This window comes from Protobothrops mucrosquamatus, unplaced genomic scaffold, assembly GCF_001527695.2.
Source record: "Protobothrops mucrosquamatus isolate PMUCROS unplaced genomic scaffold, P.Mucros_1.0 scaffold74, whole genome shotgun sequence".
Lineage (NCBI taxonomy): Eukaryota > Metazoa > Chordata > Lepidosauria > Squamata > Viperidae > Protobothrops > Protobothrops mucrosquamatus.
Window position 1 is genome coordinate 208,122 of NW_015386451.1, and position 17,258 is coordinate 225,379.

The 17,258-nt window shown below is 43.6% G+C and overlaps 1 protein-coding gene across 1 annotated transcript in view; it reads right to left on the bottom strand.

Annotated features, from left to right (window-relative positions):
* Positions 1-108: 108 nt before the first annotated feature.
* KCTD19 (potassium channel tetramerization domain containing 19) overlaps positions 109-17,258 on the bottom strand; it is a 19,987-nt gene continuing 2,837 nt past the window's right edge. The window contains exons 3-16 of the mRNA XM_015812171.1: positions 16,915-17,106; positions 16,002-16,133; positions 15,061-15,265; positions 14,540-14,693; positions 14,075-14,078; positions 13,785-13,882; positions 12,439-12,581; positions 9,346-9,429; positions 8,200-8,305; positions 5,696-5,795; positions 1,573-1,758; positions 1,077-1,231; positions 763-864; positions 109-222 (exon numbers count right to left, since the gene is read on the bottom strand). Coding sequence (XP_015667657.1) covers positions 109-222; positions 763-864; positions 1,077-1,231; positions 1,573-1,758; positions 5,696-5,795; positions 8,200-8,305; positions 9,346-9,429; positions 12,439-12,581; positions 13,785-13,882; positions 14,075-14,078; positions 14,540-14,693; positions 15,061-15,265; positions 16,002-16,133; positions 16,915-17,106 — 1,775 coding nt within the window. The remainder of the gene's footprint in view (positions 223-762; positions 865-1,076; positions 1,232-1,572; positions 1,759-5,695; positions 5,796-8,199; positions 8,306-9,345; positions 9,430-12,438; positions 12,582-13,784; positions 13,883-14,074; positions 14,079-14,539; positions 14,694-15,060; positions 15,266-16,001; positions 16,134-16,914; positions 17,107-17,258) is intronic.

The following is a 17,258-nucleotide window of genomic DNA, read 5'->3' on the forward strand; positions in this document are numbered from 1 at the left end:
ATGCTCTCGGGCATGTATTTTATATATGCGTGCATTTTATTTTTATCAGGTTAATTTCAAAATGAAAAAGAAACTTCTAACAAACTGCAACCAAACTTTTCAGTTTTATTAAGGGTTCTGTAAATATTTCCCAATAACAAAATGTGAGAGTGATTTAAAGTACCCTTTTTTAATAAGCAAGTTAATGCAGCAGCTGTATTTCCAGGCAAAAGGCAGGGTGAACTGAAAGGAAACAGAGACGCTGGCTAGCAATTTCTGCTGGGCCAAAGGCCACACCTCAGCCTCCCCCCTGGGCAACGGCCACACAGATGGCCTCCTGGGGGGGCAGTGATGACATCAGTTGAAATGATCTCCCCCCCCCCGTTTCATTCTCTTTTCAGGGGGAGGGGTCAAAAGTTTTGTGGGCGTGGTTCCCAGACGCTGCCATGCTCATCTGAGCAAAAGGCCCACCACCAAAACTCTACGGTTTTACTGCCACCTCCTGGAGAACTTTGGGCTGCCAATGGGGTGGGGGTGGGGGTGGGGGAGAGGGCTTTGGGGCTGGCTTGCCTGAACCCCTGTCCAGACTGGGCATGCCTGATCTGAGGATCTGGATGTCAGATCCCTCATGTGTGCCAGGGTGGCTGTTCTCAGGAAAGGAGGGGAGGGGGTCTCACAATGAAAGTGAGGCCTGCACTGCAAGGGTGCATTTAGCTGCCGCCTGCATGTGGGAGGCCAACTTCCCCTCAAGTGGATGGAAGCACAGCTGTCATTCACACTTACTTCAACCCACTTCAGCAACTTCTCGTAGGAATGGCCATCGGCTATAAAGGGCGCTGAATTCAGGAGCTCAGCCACAAACTCCTTTGCCGTGATCTGCAGACGCTGTAAGAAATGAGGGACTCAAACTCCAGAGGCAGAACCTGGCGCTCCCTGCCTTGCTAGGCTGAACTGTGCTGAAAGAACCCTTGGGAGGGAAGGAGCAGCTCGAATGCCGGGAACCCACCATCGGGCCCCAGGGCTTGGAGCCACAAGGGAAAGGCAAAGATTGCTAGCCCAAGCACCTCTGGGCAGGAGGGCAGCAGATGCCTTCTTACCCACAACCTCTGGACCAGAAGCTCTACTTTGGCAGTGGTTTCTTTAGGATCCTTCTGTCTTATAGAATCCAAGATGACATCCGTAAGGAAGCCGTGGCACTTCTGGGCATAAAAAATTTCTTCTTGTGTTAATGGAAAGCTCAGAAAAACAACATCTGCAAGAGAAAAGAGATTGTGACCCTCAACTCCTGCCTTTCTACCGAGCTCTGTGCTCTGCCTTCTTCACCCCTTTCAGGTCTTTTGAGCTGGGAACGAAGCCCATGGCATCCTCCCTCCTCTCCTGGAGGAGGGACGGCGGCTTCCTTTGATTTCCTTCACTCAAGAGTAACTCAGCCCCAGGCGAGCCGCTATTCCAGCCAACATGTGCAAAGGACAGAGGCACAAGTCTTGCTGCGGAGGGCACAAAATGAGATTTCCAAATATCTTTTTGGGTGTTAAATATGTACAGCTACCCTAGGAAGTTACCCACATAACCCAGCTGCAGTCAAGAGCCTACCTTTGTCCACTGGGGGTGCCAGGGCACAGGCTAGAGTAATCTCTTCAACGCCCGTGCTGTAGAGAACGCTGCCTTCATGAAAGACACAGGAACCATCGCCCGGCACAATCGGAGGGTGCTCAACCTTAAGAATCAAGCCCCTCACATCAAGGGCTTCACAAGTAGCAGTTTCTTCAAGGGCTGTTCCTGCAGAGAATGAACAAAATAATCCCATGGATGATTTTAACAAGGCAATATATCTATGATTACAGTACAAAATCTCAGCCGCTGCATTTTGCATGCCTATTTGTGGGCCCCCAGTAGGATTCAGGTGACCTAATCAAGTTAACCCCATTTAACTCTGCTTCTGCAACAAGTCTCAAGCCAGATTTTTAACAGTTAACAATTGCTAAAATATTTCACACATAGGCCCCCTGGTGGTTTACACTTACTAAAGTGTTTTTCAAAATTTGGATTGCTAACAAAGAATTAAGGGAGAACTGGAATAGCCATTTCAAACTTTTTAGTTCTTTTCAACCAGACATACCCTTCTGAGTTCCATGTATACTTACTAAAGTATACATGGAACTAACATCGCTATTATAATTTAAAAAAAATACTTTAAAAGCCTAATTTGTTTACAGAAGCACAAAGCCAGAAAATAATAAAAGCCTCTTTCCTAGTAGTGTGCTAAGAAGGAAAAGTGAAATTCCTTGGACCAAAGTCTGCAGTTGTGAATACAAAAAAGTTGTTGAGACCTTGGAAAAAGTTTAGAGAAGAGTAACTAAGATGGTCCAAGTCCTGGAAACTAAAACATACGAAGAACGGCTGCGGGACTTGGGTTTGGCTAGTCTAAAGAAAAGAAGAAATAGGGGTGACATGATAGCAGTATTCCAGTATTTGAGGGGCTGCCACAAAGAAGAGGGGTCAAATTATTCTCCAAAGCACCAGAGGGCAGGTCAAGAAACAACGGTTGGAAACTGATCAAAGAGAGAAGCAACCTGGAATTAAGGAGAAAGTTCCTAACAGTGAGGACAATCAGTGGAACACCTTGCCTCCAGAAATCGTGGGTGCTCCGTCATTGGAAGTTTTTAAGAAGAGACTGGACAATCACATGTCTGAGATGGTATAGGTTCTCCTGCTTGAGCAGGGGGCTGGACTAGAAGACCTCCAAGGTCCTTTACAGCTCTCTCCTCTCCTCTTTTCTCTTCTCTTCAATGCTTTCTTTGAAACAATCTGGTCTACTTTTGCAGCAACTGCGAGGTGTTCAGAATGATCCTTGAAGGAAACGGTTGGGAGGAATGCAGCAGCAGATGGGCAAATACTGAAAAAGGACCATGAACATCTCCATTCATGACAGTGGCAGCAACTCTCCAAATGCAGGAAGAGGACCGGTTCTCCAGAAATCAAAGGCATAGCAAAGCATCTGCACCATCAGAACCCACGGACAATTTTCAGGCTCTTATAGATGAAGCAGCTTGTCGTGCCCCCTCGGAGCCTGAATCTGCTGAGGAAAATGAGCTGGAACTGGACCCGACTTCGGGAGGGATGTCTGTGGCTTCAGAGGAATGAGGGAAAGAGCAGGCTGAGGCAGGCCAGGGCCTTTCAGGATTGGGACAGGATGAACATGAGAGGCAGAGCTCAGGTGATGAGCAAGGGCCACCCCCTCCTGATCCTAGAGCACGGAGAGTGGAGAGAAGGAGGGAACAACACAGGCAGGCTCAACTACTGGGAAGGAGAGCACCCTGCCCCTTTCCACAAGGCACACCTGGAGACTATCTGATCTCTTTTTCTGTGATTTCTGCTTGGAAACCTTGAAACTCTGACCATTGGCTGACAAATTTTGATTTGGTGTTCAAAGACCTCAGATTGAATTTTGGCTTCTCTTCTGAAACTGCTCAGGCAAGCTTGTGTTTCCACACTCATTAGATTTTGGATGTATGTTTCTTTCCTTGTTATCTACATGGCCTTGAGTAAATTACTCTTCTAATCTAACTGTGTGTGAGTCGAAACCTGAAGGAGGACGGCTTGTTCCATACACACACTTTCCCTGCCTGAAGAGTTAAAAACTTGTGAAACTACTTGCAGCCAGAGGCTGCTGAAGGTGTGTGTGTCTTACTTTGTTCTGCGGCTTGCCAGAAACGTGGGAGCATTTGGGGAAAATTGGAGCAAATAAAGGGCGGTTTGAACTGCCAGTTGACTGTTTTGCCTCTGTGCCGTGCCCTGGGTCATCACACAGGTTCTGAGTGTTCGAGGAAGAGAAGCAGACTGTCAGGATTGAATCGTTATGATGCCTGCTAGTTTCTATCACTAATCAACTTGCCATAGAAAAGGGGGGAGTAGTAGAAAATGAAGGGAGGAATTTGAATGCCAAGAAGCCATTCACAGACCATGAAAGCCTGCACTACGCCAAGGTCATTGCCGCAGGTGCTCGATGGAGAAGTGAACTGTTCCCATAACAAAAAGTATTATTATTGGACAATGTGAACACCCGGTGGGTGGGGGAACAGGAATATATTTAACTAAGCAAGCTTCCGCGTGGGAAAACTCAGCTGGTTTCGTGGACTTTGAAGTGCAGCCAGTGGTGACACGGTCTAAAGTGAGAGTCGATAAATCAGAGCAGCCGCTGGCACGAGAAGATGGAGCCGTGACAGGGTCCCTCTATGCTGATCCAAAGCCACCATGGACGAGCAGTGTGGGAAAGGCTGCTAAGATAGAATTTCCCCTAATTCCACTGGGAGTTGGAACTGTCTTTGGGCCAGTTGAGGTGGTATGCTAAGTTGTGGAACTCCTCTGTATATTAGTCCTTTAAACAGACTCAGTGAAAAACCAGAAAACGTACTGGCCTTTGTTGTTGTCCAGAACATGAGAATTAAATACCCAAGAAGAGCTTAAACTCTGTGGTAAATATGATTTAATCAGTATAATGCAGACATGATGGAGGTTTTCAAGAAAAGATTGGACAACTGTTTGTAACATCTTCTGCAGCTGAAGACAAGGTTAGTAGAAATCCACAAGGGAATTAATTATGACCTTTTCAAAACAACAAGAGTGAAATTAAACACACAGGCTTTGTAATGAAATAGCTGGTAATGGTGCAGGCTTCTTCTTATGAATTCAAATTCTCTTCAGGGAAAGTTTAATAACAGAAAACAAAAGTCCTTTTTCCACCACAGGGCTTCCTTACGTTGCAGTCAGAAGCCGTGTGGGAATTGAATGAAGGAGCACCTGAATGATTGTTGACATAAATATCGATCAAACTATTCCCTTTCGGGACAAGGATATTTTGTGAAGCATAGAGAAACTGTAAGAAGCTTGAGTAGAGAGAAAACAAACTCCTGTAAAATGTAGATTACATGAACACAATTGTCTGTTCTTCTCTACTTCTCTAGCCTTCCTTATGTCTACGGAGTCTCCATGTTGCTTTGTGCAGGGCCTTTTGTTCTTTAAACTTCTTACTCCTCTTTCAGACTCTCTCATCAACTCCATCTAACCATTAATTTTTGGTCTTTACCTTACTTCCAACCCATTCACCCTTCTTTCATATATTTATTTTGCAATGTAATCATTATTCATTCACAAGATGGCAGCAAAGTGTTTGAGTTTCATGTATCCTTGGTCTCTTGTTCCACTGCTTACTAGGCTTACAAGCTGATCTCTCGGGGAAACAAAACCCTAAAAAATATACACAGCAACCCAAAGAATTGATTTTTTTAGTTGTAGTTGTGAAACTGGTGGTGTCACTGTTACAACACATGCTCTGCACGCTGACTGGATGACAGCTTCCCACTTGCAGAAGAAGGAAAGGCTGCCAGTCCCCACTGCAGCCAGGAGAGGACCCTCTTAGGCAAGAAAAACCAAATGCTTTAATTACTCCAAGGATCTGAAGAAGCTTCTTGGATGAGAAGCAAAACGTCTTCAAAGAAAGACAAGAAAGTCCAGTTGCCTCGTGAAAAAGCATCTGCAGGACTACTACAAGGATCATGACTAACTTATCAAGAAGTTGGTTACTACGCCTCCTCCTGAACAGGTTACAATTAAAAATACAAGGTTCAGGGAGAAAATAAATGTTTCCAAGCAGTCCTTTATTCCCAATCAAACCCGGAAATCATTTACAAGCAGCAAGTGAAAGAGTTCGACTTACCCTTTTCTTTCTGGCCACTCTGTTCCCGAGAGCTGGCACCTTTCCCTGAGGAGGGCACCTCCTCCAGACTGCTTGGGTCATCCGCCTTTGTCAGCCAGCCCTGGGGGGGCAGGGGTCCCTGCTTGCACAGTTCAGCCTTGGACAGATGTTCTGGTGCTCCTTGTATGGCCACCTCATTGCTAGAGAGCTCAGAGCTGGAGATTCTGAAGCAGCTGGCAGGGGGGATCCTCCCAGACAATGCTCTCCATTTGGATTCCTCACAAGATCCTGGTCCCTGGGGAGCCCCACAGCATCTGCAGTGAGCCATATCCCAGCCTTGCACAAGGGAAATGAGCTTCTGAATGGGGGGGTCACTGTTCTCCAGAGGTTTGGTGAAGCTGCCTTTTGCTCCTCTTTTCTTGGGGAGGTTTCCTTCCTGTCGGAAAAGGCAGGCGTCTCCCCAGTCATCGGAGGACTTGGACGTTTCCCAGGGATGTTTTCGCTTTGCTCCCTTAATGGGAGAAATGCTGGTGTATTTGGTGTTCTCTCTATCACTCCCTTCCATGGACTCTGGTTCTCTAGTTATATTCCAGTTATTGGCACACTGATCTAAATCAGCAAAATGCAGATGCTTCAAAAAGGGAAGAGGAAAAAAATCCATTAAAGCATAATTAGTAATTGTCATGGTTCCGATAGATGAAACCATTTAAAAGAACTTCAAGGCAAGGATTTCTTCCTTAAAGAACATTTTATTTAGGAAACAAGATATCGGCAAATACCAAGGTGAACCCAAGACTAAAATCCCCTCCTTCAGGCTACAAAGTAACGTTGCAATTCCCACCCCAAATTGCTATCATAAACCACATTCACCAATTATTTCAAAAGCGGGCTCTACTCCCAGCTTTTCAGCTGGCCAAAACTTTTATCAGGACTGACCTTGAAGTATTGCTATGGCTAACTGAGAAACTTAACATCCTCCCTTCCCCTCCTTCATCTAAAGTCTCTAAACTAAAATGTGGCAAGGAAGACAAAATGAAAAATGGCTTCAGTTCAGTTTGTCACAACGTTGACAAGTGTATTAATTGTATTAAACCACACCTAGACTTTTTCAGCTGGATCAACCCTCCAGGTAAGAAACCTACTGACAGGAGATGGAAAGTAAAAATAAATTAGATTTGGATGGTCCTCCTAAAATTGAAGAAAAAATTGAAAAATGATACTTTCTTCCCTACACAAATCCAAAGATGCTTTCTGCTGAGTGTATCTGCCATCAGAGAATCCCTTTTTCCAATGTAAACCATCCATTTCTAGGCCTCTATAGATATACCTGGAGCCACAAACAGAAGTAGCTGGTGGTAGAGATATTTTGCAGTTCTATAAACCAAGGAAGTTGGACTCCATAGGCTTGCACTGACATAATATTTTATTGTACTCTGAATTAACCACTAGAGCAAAAAAAACAAGACTTTATAGAATTTGTAGTTATAAGATAAAATAATCAAGTAGAGCTAAAAGCAGCAATGTTGCTCCAATTAGAAAGGGAAAACCAACATTGAAAGGCCATATAGGTAGTCCTCAATTTACATCCACAATTATAAATGGAAATCCGGTCTAGGTTGAGGTGCCACATGACTGAACCTGTTTGTTTTTTACATTTTTCATTATGGTCATTAAGCAAATCACCACAGTTGTTAAGCAAACCCATTCTTCTGAATGGGTGTTTTTTTGCCAGAAACCATCAAAAAACACCAGAAGACAGGAAGAAACATTGCAAAATGTGGTCACGTGACAGCGGGATGCTGAATTGGTCATAAAGGCGAGCCACTTGCCAAGCCCCTGAAATGTAGTCACATGACCACAGGGCGATGTGAGAGTTTACTACAGCTGGAAATGCTGCAGGGGTCATAAAGCCCCCACTCAGAGGCTGTAGTAACTCAGAACAGTGGTTAAAAGGCTCGTCTTAAGTTGAGGATCCCCTATATATGAATATTATTAAAGCTGATGGGAAGTGTAGAAACTTGCTCTTTCTTGCTGTCCATTATACTGCTATGGTTTGATTAGAAACAAAATCTTCTCTCTCCCTTTGTTTTCTGAGCCTGGCATTAACTTTTGTTTTGACCTTAAAGTATTTGAAGTGGGAGATTCTTTCACTCTACCATTGGAAGAGTATTTTTTTTTCTGCAGTGCTCAAAAATGAGAAAGAAGAAAACCAGCATGATGTAATAACAGCAGAATAAAAAAGAAAGAGCTGGGGGGAAAATCACCAAATACAAAGACCTGCAAATAGAAATGGAACTACTGTGCAAAAGAAAGCAAAGGTAGTACCAACAGTCAGAGGCTCCTCGGGTGCAATCTCAAAAATATGGAGCACCACTTGAATATAACAGCATTGACAAAATCCTCACCAGTCAATTGCAAAAGGCAGCTTGACTTGGAACAGCTCAACAGGTAAAAATGCCAAATCCAAACATCTGGATGACTATGCGACCAATCATAACAATAGTAATAGTAAAAAATAACCTTACATCTCGAAGGACTTTGTTGGATCCAGTATCCTTCTCTGATATTGGAGACTCAAGGTTTCTAACTGGATAAACTACATGTTGAACTTCCTTCTGTTGCAGCCATAATCTGGAATACAAACATTTTACATCCTTTTTAGGAAACACTTTCTATGCCTCAATAATATTGGTCATTGTTAAAATTATCCTATTGAGAGTTAGAAGTCAAGAACAGGAGAAAGCTGTGAATATTTTTTTTCTTTTTCCTAAGGGGCAGGAGAAAAAGATTTTGAGATGCAACTGACTCTAATTTCTTGGCCAAAGCACAAGCTAACCAACTTTTGCATCTTGTTCAAATGTCCTCTCACCCCATCCTGTGGCTTAAAACTCCCCCCCCCCCGGATTCTGCATTCCAAAGGGAAGTGCTTCTCTGAGAAAGCCCAGCCTTTCCTCTGGGGGAGCACTCGGGTTTCTGCACCTCTCCCCTCATTTTCTGTTCTTCACTGAGAGCTCCTGCTTCCTACTATGGTACTCTGGCCCTGTCTGGTGACTGATAAGAGGTTAATCAATCAATCAATCAATCAGAATAGAGCTGGAAGGGACCTTGGAGGTCTTCTAGTCCAGCCCCCTGCTCAAGCAGGAGACCCTATACCATTTCAGATAGGTGGTTGTCCAGTCTCTTCTTAAAAACCTCCAGTGATGGAGCGCCCACAAGAGGTCATCCTCAACTTATAACCATTCATTTAGTGACCATTAGCAGTTGCAACACCGCTGAAAAAAAGACTCATGACTGTTTTTCACACTTAGGACTGTTGCAGCATCCCCACGGTTGTGTGATTAATATTCAGATGCTTGGCAACTGGCATGCATTTATGATGGTCGCAGCGTCCTGGGGTCACGTGATCACTTTTGCAGCCTTCTGATGAGCAAAGTCAATGGGGAAGCCAGGTTTACTTAACAACTGTGTTACTAACTTAACAACTTCAGGGATTTGCTTAAGAACTGTAGCAAGAAAGGTTGTAAAATGGGAAAAAACTCACTTAACAACTGTCTTACTTAGCAACAGAAATTTTGGACTCAACTGTAGTTGTAAGTCAAGGACTACCTGTAGTACATTGAATTTTATTTATGCTGAGCAGCAAATGAGAATCAAGCAGAAGACAGAAATACCTGTACATGTCATACTGATATAGAGCCTCCAGCAGAGAAGGGATCTGGTACTCGATCACTTCCTGGCACAAAAGTGACCATTCCCTGTCATGGGGTGAAAAAGCAAATCATTTCAAATCAATTGAACTGAGATTACCCATTAACTGTTAATAAATTTAAATAAATGAAAAACAATTATTATAATGATGATTTTACCATAGCTGAGCATTATAGAGAACATGTTGAAGTTCCAACTTCTCATCCTAGAAAGCCATTTGATTCTTTGCGAGGGTCTCCCAAACAAAGCCATGGCAGAGACTGACCAGGGACAAGTACAGTGGGATTAACCACCCTTTGAATCTAAGACTCCCCAGCTCACAGAGCAAACTGGCATGGAAAACATGCTAGTCCTGGAGTCGGCGGAGGTTCATAACTACACACTGTGCAATTCTGTTTATTATTATTTTTATTTATTAAATTTGTTTGTCACCCACCAGGCAATTCTGGACAGCTTAAATTAAAATGAAACCATAAATATATGAATAAACATATAAACCATATGAAAATTACAATAAAATATAAGTTATAACTAAAGATGGGGAGGAAGAGATCAGAATGTGTGTGGGGGGGGGGAGGTGGAAGTTGCTATCAGTAGTTAAAGCCCCCCCCCCAATTGCCTCGATTCTCTGTGAAAAGAACATTCTTTTCTTTCCAAGATGAAACAAAATCTATTTAATGAACTGTACGATCAATTAAGCTCTAAAGTGAAAGGTGATCCATTTGTCAAAATTTCTGTAACCATTTCCTTTCAATAAAAGATAACTAAGCGGTGGTTAGCATACAAACTGAAAAAAGAGAGAAAAAAGTGATAAATAAATTGCAAGACTCAAAAGGAAATCTACAGTTCCAAAATGATATAATTAAAAAAATTATTAGAGATAAAAGATTACTATACCTAGAAGGACATGATCTACAACTTGGATGGCATGGCTTTCTATGATATGGGAAAAATAAAATACACAGATACTTTCAATATCATTACATAAGAAATGCACTTTTGCTAGAATGGGAAAAAATGAAAGCGGAAATCTATATGAAAATACCTGGATGGCTTTCAACAATGGAAGCGTTTGTTCACACAAACTTAACAAACTGTGAGAAAATTGTGACTTATAAAGACATTTTGAATGATAAAGGAAAATTAAAACATAGACAAGAACTAGAACAGGGTATTGACGTATCATGGTGGCCATATCTGCAAATTCAAACGAGATATGAAAAAGATGTTAAAACATCTGGATTTTATAAAGAACAGTCAGAATTTGTGATGTCAGATATTACTGATATTAGATGAAAAATTGATTAAGAAACTTTATAAATATATGCTAAGTTCAAAGATGGAAGAGGAACAAGTTAAAGAAACAATAACATCGGCAAAGAATTTTGGACATAACAGAACTAGAAAACTGGCAAAGCCTTTGGGAAAGAAATTCTAAAATAACAAAAGTGGTAGCGTACAAAGAAAATTTATATAAAATGTTTTATAGATGGCATTTAACACTAGTGAGGTTAGCAAAAATGTTTAAAAATATATCAAGCAACTGTTGGAAATGTAAACAAAAACCAGGCACTTATTACCATCTTTGGTGGACATGCTCTAAAGCCAAAAGATTCTGGTTAAGAATACATGCATGGATAGAGAAAATGATTAGAAAACACATAGATTTTATGCCAGAATTATTTTTGTTAGGCATAATTGTAGGAAATTATGAGAAAGAGTGTATATATCCAATTTTACATGTATTAACTGCAGCAAGAATTGTGCTCGTTCAACATTGAAAAAATGAAGATTTACCAATGGAGGAAGTTAAAAGCCATTTCCCATTTCTCCCCTTCCTTAATTCTAGTACGCCTCCTGTAAATCCAGCTTCCTCCTCCATCTGCTTGTGGACCCTGGAGGAGGTTTCCCCCCAGCACTCAACTTCTTCATGCTCACTGCCTTGGTTGGACATGGTGTGCATGGTCCTCATGGTAGGGCTGGTGCTGCTCCAGGTTGACCTCTTTGCAGATCCTGCCTAATGTAAGGTCCCACCTGAGCTATTCCCTCAAGGAAGTAGAACTCTTGAAGCAGGCAGCATTTCAAAAGGATCTTTTATTGAGAGAAAGTGACTGCAGAGAAAACTGGCAGGATCTAAAGTTCCAGCGCAAAAGCGTTAGATTAAATCCCATTGCTCAAAACCCCTCCCAAGTGCCCAGTCCATAGAGAGGCAATCCAGAGGTGTGAAGATGTTGTGGGAACTCCTAGCCCAGAAGGTGATAACAAGTTGTTCTCAGGCACCTCTCCAGGGGATGAGACAAGGCAGATGGCCCCAGGCTCATCCCTCCTCACCCCAGTCCCCCCCCCCCAAGATACATCAAAGCAAAAGAGGAACAAAGCAAAATGAATACATCACAGAGAAGCCCTGAGGTTCCACCCTTCCGCCAGAACGGCAGTGTCCCTATAGGGATCTATGGGGACTTGACAGTGGTTTTTCCATTTTAAGTACGAGCTACCCAGAGTCATGATGGAATTGGGCAGCAGGAGGGAGGTCTGGTCCAAGCATAAGATGGCCTTCAGTCCAGCTGCTCCTTCTTCTACTGCAAGGGGATACCTGCTCTGCTCCAGCTGTTCTTTGGGGCCCAGAGCATCTGCCCCTTCAGTCCCCCCCCCCCCGGTTGTGCCCAAGTGCAAAGTCCTTCACAGGACAAATGCACTTTCTAAGATTTGGGAGAAATAAACTTCACGTTCCCTTTACATCACTAGTGATATTTCTGAAATAATGTTTAGCTTTGTTGTCCTGATTCATTGCTGCAAATGGTTAATTAGCAACATTTAATAACACTATAGGGACATAATGAAACCGGAACAACCTAAGAGAAATTGGCAAACACAAATTGCTACAGTTATAGAGAAAATAGAACTTTGGGGAGGAGATAATTAAAGCCTTATTCTACAAAGAACATGCTTGAGAGATGCAGCCATTTGGTACACTGAGCACTTCCATCTCTGTCTTAAGGTATAACTGCTCTTTAACTATCTCAGAGATAATATGCATCAAATAGTAATTAACGTACTTAAATTCAGATGGTAAGTACAACTTGCCAAGTCTTAAGAAGTTGAGAACATGTCGAAACATTTTTCCATCTCCATGAATGAGGAGACTCTGGCCATAAGCAATCCAATATACCTTTTTGCAATTTGACAACAACTCTGGAAACTAAAAGGAAGAAAGAGATTTCCAATCAGCTCTTTCCATAAGCTTTCTCTCAAACTGGAAAGACTATTTTCCTTATCAAAAAGACCCTGGCTATAGTTAACAGATTTGTATTCTAAAGAACTGGACCGTTTACTGCAGACCATGACAGAATAATATCAGGTGCAAAGGGGACCAGAAGTGACTGGTGTTGTTAACATGAAATCAACATATGGTGTGGACTTTGCCTGGCCTGCAGATGGCCCAGATTCCTCATCCTTGCAAAGCACGTGCTTTATCCCACAGTTCCAGAAGGAAAGCGGTCATTGTAATTTGCTGCAGTAAAAATGTCTTTTGCACATTTTTACCGTGGCATGTATATTTTGTAAAAAAACCAGATAGTATAACAGAGTAGCAATCCAAACAACGTGGCAAGTAACCCCAAATCTCTTGCACAGGAGACAAAATGGCTCTAAGTCCTGAAAGCAATAGACAGTCTAGTTCGGTGTCAGCAAAATAAAAGAAAACAAAAAACCTGCAGGCGCTCCTTGGGGAGAAACTGGCATCACCCAGCTGGCAAACTCCAGCTCTTTCATTCCACTGCACCTGGGTTTTCAGAAAGCCTCCTTGTGACCGCCAAGCCCTTTGGGACCTCCAGTCAAACTTTTTGCCTGGAGATGCTTCCACAGAAACCCGCTGCCTGGTCCTTCCTGCACTCCAAGCCCAAATGGCTGGGGAAGGCGGAAGAGGTCAGTGAGAGGCAGGCAGATGAGCCCACTGCATGGCCAGCCACCTTGCTGAAGGTGAGGCCCATGATAAAAACTGTGCTTGGAAGGGAAGAAATCCCTGGACTTTAAGCTGGCTCAAGTCTGGGCTGGGGATAGGACAAAGGCCATATCATGAGGACAGGATATTCAAGAAGAATTCCAGGGCTTGTTTGTGCAGCGGTTAGAGGGATGCGAGGATGATCTCTCTAAGGCAGTTTCCCACAGTCACCAGCATTCAGGAAAGGGAATGGATGACACTGGAACTCTCTCACACATCCCAGCCTGCATTTCACCAGGAGACGCACAACAAAAAGCACAATGAACATCACAAGAGGTCAATTTTCAAGTCCTCTGTGCAATCTGCCATNGTTACACAACATGCTTTCTTTATATCTCTTTAGAACAAGCAGCCTAAATATTGGCCACTCTAGAGCAACATAAACATACTTAATAATTATACCTTTAATAATGTTTGCAAATAGGTGGCATACCAGTGGCTTCCTACATAGACTTTGACAATATGATGTAGGGAAAAAGCTGTTATTTCTGCTGCCCACTCTGCATCTACAAAACACAATCCAAATGACAGAAGATCCACTTTTATACTTTTGCAACACAAAGGAATGGATTCATGAAGGAATGAAATACGCCCAGCCACCTGAACCACACAATTTCTTTATAAATAATTGGATCAAGGAAGGAAATAAGAGAAATTTCATTACAGGCTCAAACCATTTTGCAATCTATAACTATTCTAAGACCCACTTCACAAGTTCCATTACCAAGCCAGAGGGAATTCTCAACTATGTTGTATGGGTCAACAACTAAGTGTATGAGCTGAATCTGTACAATATATTAACCTAAAATATGGACATTTCAGTGTGTCCAATGAAGAAAGCCATTCAGGTCAATGGCGCTCCCGTCCAAGTAAATGTCTTTTAAAAAGGCCTAAGCAACTTTTTAATTTTCTTCTCCCACTAAGAGAAAATACCAATCATTCTATCATATATTCATCCTTCAAGATCAGCTTGGCCCCCGATGACTATTACGACACAGCCATCTCACCTCTGTTCTGCAACAACACGGAAGGCGTTTGCCACAGCCTTTTTCGCAGGGATGTTTTTTCCTTACCCAGATCTTTAACCTATGAATGACTCCCACAACAGAGCTACCTGTGCATAATAAATCTGAAGGGAGGTACGACTTACTTTTTACCAGGGAGTCTGTGGGCGTCTTTGGGTTTAGAAATCTTTTTAAAGCGTCCTTCATTGGCTCATAGATGAGATCCATTTGATCCAAATAGGTGCAAAGGTGTGGAAGTTCAGACATATTTCGTGTAAGTGGAAGTCTGCAAGTTCCTAACCAATTCCTTTGCATAGAAAAAGAGAAAAACTTGCCAGAAATGTAGATATTTTAACATTCCTATTTTAAGGCAGCTATTGGATTATTTCTTTTCATTCTTTCATCTTTATACGGACTTTTTACCAACCGGTTTTCTTCTTCATATATATATATTTACTCACACTCTACTTTAAAATAACAATGATATGGATCCTCCTTATCATATGCATATTAATTTGCCATTAAACCTTGCTTAAGATATACTGTTATTAGTGTACTTACACTAAATTACATTAGTTTCTGACGAAGACACTTGAGATGTGAATGCAAACACATCTCAAGTGTCTTCGTCAGAAACTAGAAACAAGCATAACCAAACTTCCCGAGGGACATACATGACATGCTGAAAAAGAACTCCATTCCCTGATATGTAGAGCTTGTTCCCATCCAGAGTGCTCTCCATGTGGAGCTGCCCAAGAGCAGAGTCAGGGTACTTGACTAGGAGTCCCAGCACCATTGGGTACAAAGGAAGGAGGACTGATGGGTCCTGAAGTCTCTGCTCCTGTACTGGAGACTTAGAGGCTTCACTGGAACCTGAGCCTAAAGAAAAACACCAAAGGAGACATTGACATTAAAATGGCTGACTGTGTCTTATGCTTCTCTGTGCCATCATCTGGCTGAAGTAAAGATCCGAGCTGCATTCCATTTTAAAACCAAAGCAGAACAACACAAGCAAATGCATTTCTTAAAAGGTTCACCCAGAACAAAGGAACACCACGGCCTTCGATTTCTTCGTCCAATGGTTTGGAAGTGCCCGTTTCGTTCTGGACTTGGGGCAAAAGTTTTTTAAGAGCAGAATAGCAGAAATGAGTTAAAGCTCAGAACGTTTTGCAAGTCCTGCTTTCTGAGCCTCCAAATTCCACATGCTGCAATATTGTAATCAGAAGAACAGACTCCAGTCAAGGGCAGGGCACAAGAGGGATGGGGGGGGGGGGAACTGAGTGCAAGGGCCACCTGTTTTTGCATTGTTGGACAGTCATAAAATACATATTTTAAGCTGAAGCTCCCTAAAGCGGTTTCTTCTCCCCCCCGCCCCCCGGTTCCATAAAGGGCTTTCGACTGGAGCCGGAGCTGTGCGTGAGTTCCGGCACCTTTTTTTAAAAAAAACAAAAAAAGCACTGTGTATTACTGTACAGGTTATATTCTGTACAATTTCCTAATGAATACGACCAAGTTATCATTACTCACACTCTGTAATTAAAGAAAGCCCAAGTAATCCCTTTTACATTGAACTCAAGTCAACACAGAACTTAAAATGTTGTAAGAACTACTACACCTGGGTTATTCCTGAAGATCTTCACGGCTTCTATGACCTTGGGGATGCCCAAGGCTTCAGCTTCAGCTTCCAGAGAATCCAAGCTGGAGAAGTTATCAGGCAAAAGAATCTTCTCTGAGCGAAGAAAATTAGCTAGTTGTTTAAAAAAATGCACACCAGAAAGTAAACAACCTGAAGATCTAGCAAAGTGTTTTTGCAATCACATTTCATGCTACATACATATATTTCGAGTGACTTTAGGGGAAAGCAAAGCAACAGATGGACCAAGTCAGCCAGCCAGAAAGGGATGGACATGGAAACAATAAAGAGAAAATTGATAGGAAGAAATAGAATTTGAAACATAGGCTGCTAGGCTAATAACCATAACAATAATTCTAGGATAACAATGCAAATTATAGGCTTGATGCTCTCTGAGCTTGCTTGTTTCCTTCAGACGTTTCATTACCCAAATACTGTAGGTCACATCATCAGTGAGCACTACAAGAAAACAACCAAGCTCAGACCCCCCATTTCAACCCTGAGATACAAGTGTGGTCCTTTATCAAAGCTCCAACCACCGCTGTTCTTGTACAAGCGACACTTTCTTGAAAGGAACGGAGAAATGGCAGCTCCAGGGCCCCGGGTCAAAAGAGGCCTTTCTTGCCTTGCTGGTTTTCCCGGGAAAGGAACTAGGGCAACGCAGGACAAGCTGCAAGACCTTCCCCATGTCCTCATTGGGCTTCCCAGCCCTTCAGTTCAGGGAACAGGCCGAAGGCGGCGGCCAGGGAAGCTTTGCGCCGGGTAGGAGCCGTCAAGGCAACGGGGCGAGGTCCAGAGTTGACCTGTGGGCGCGGGGCGCGTCCCCCCAACCTCCCCGCCACCTTCGGAGGAGGCTGCCCGGGGGCTGGGTCCCTCCCGCCTGCCTGCCCTTTACCGATGAAGCGGAACTCGCCGCTCTCGACCTCGATCAGCGCCGCGCCGTCGGCCAGCCAGAGCAGGTTGTCGTCGGTGACCAGCGCCGGGAACTCGCCCACCAGGCGCAGCGGCAGGAAGCAGTAGCGCACCTCCGCCTCCGCCTCCAGCAGCGGCGTGTCCAGCAGCCCCAGCGGCGCCTGCTCCTGCGACCCTGCGGCGGAGGCAGGTAGGCAGGAGGGCCGTCGCGGCGCCGCTCGGACACCCGCCCGGCTCCCCCGCCGCCCCCGGCCCTCACCGGAGCAGGCGGGGCTCTTGAGCGCGCCCTCGGCGGCGGCGGCGGCGGCGGCGCCCGGCCGGCTGATG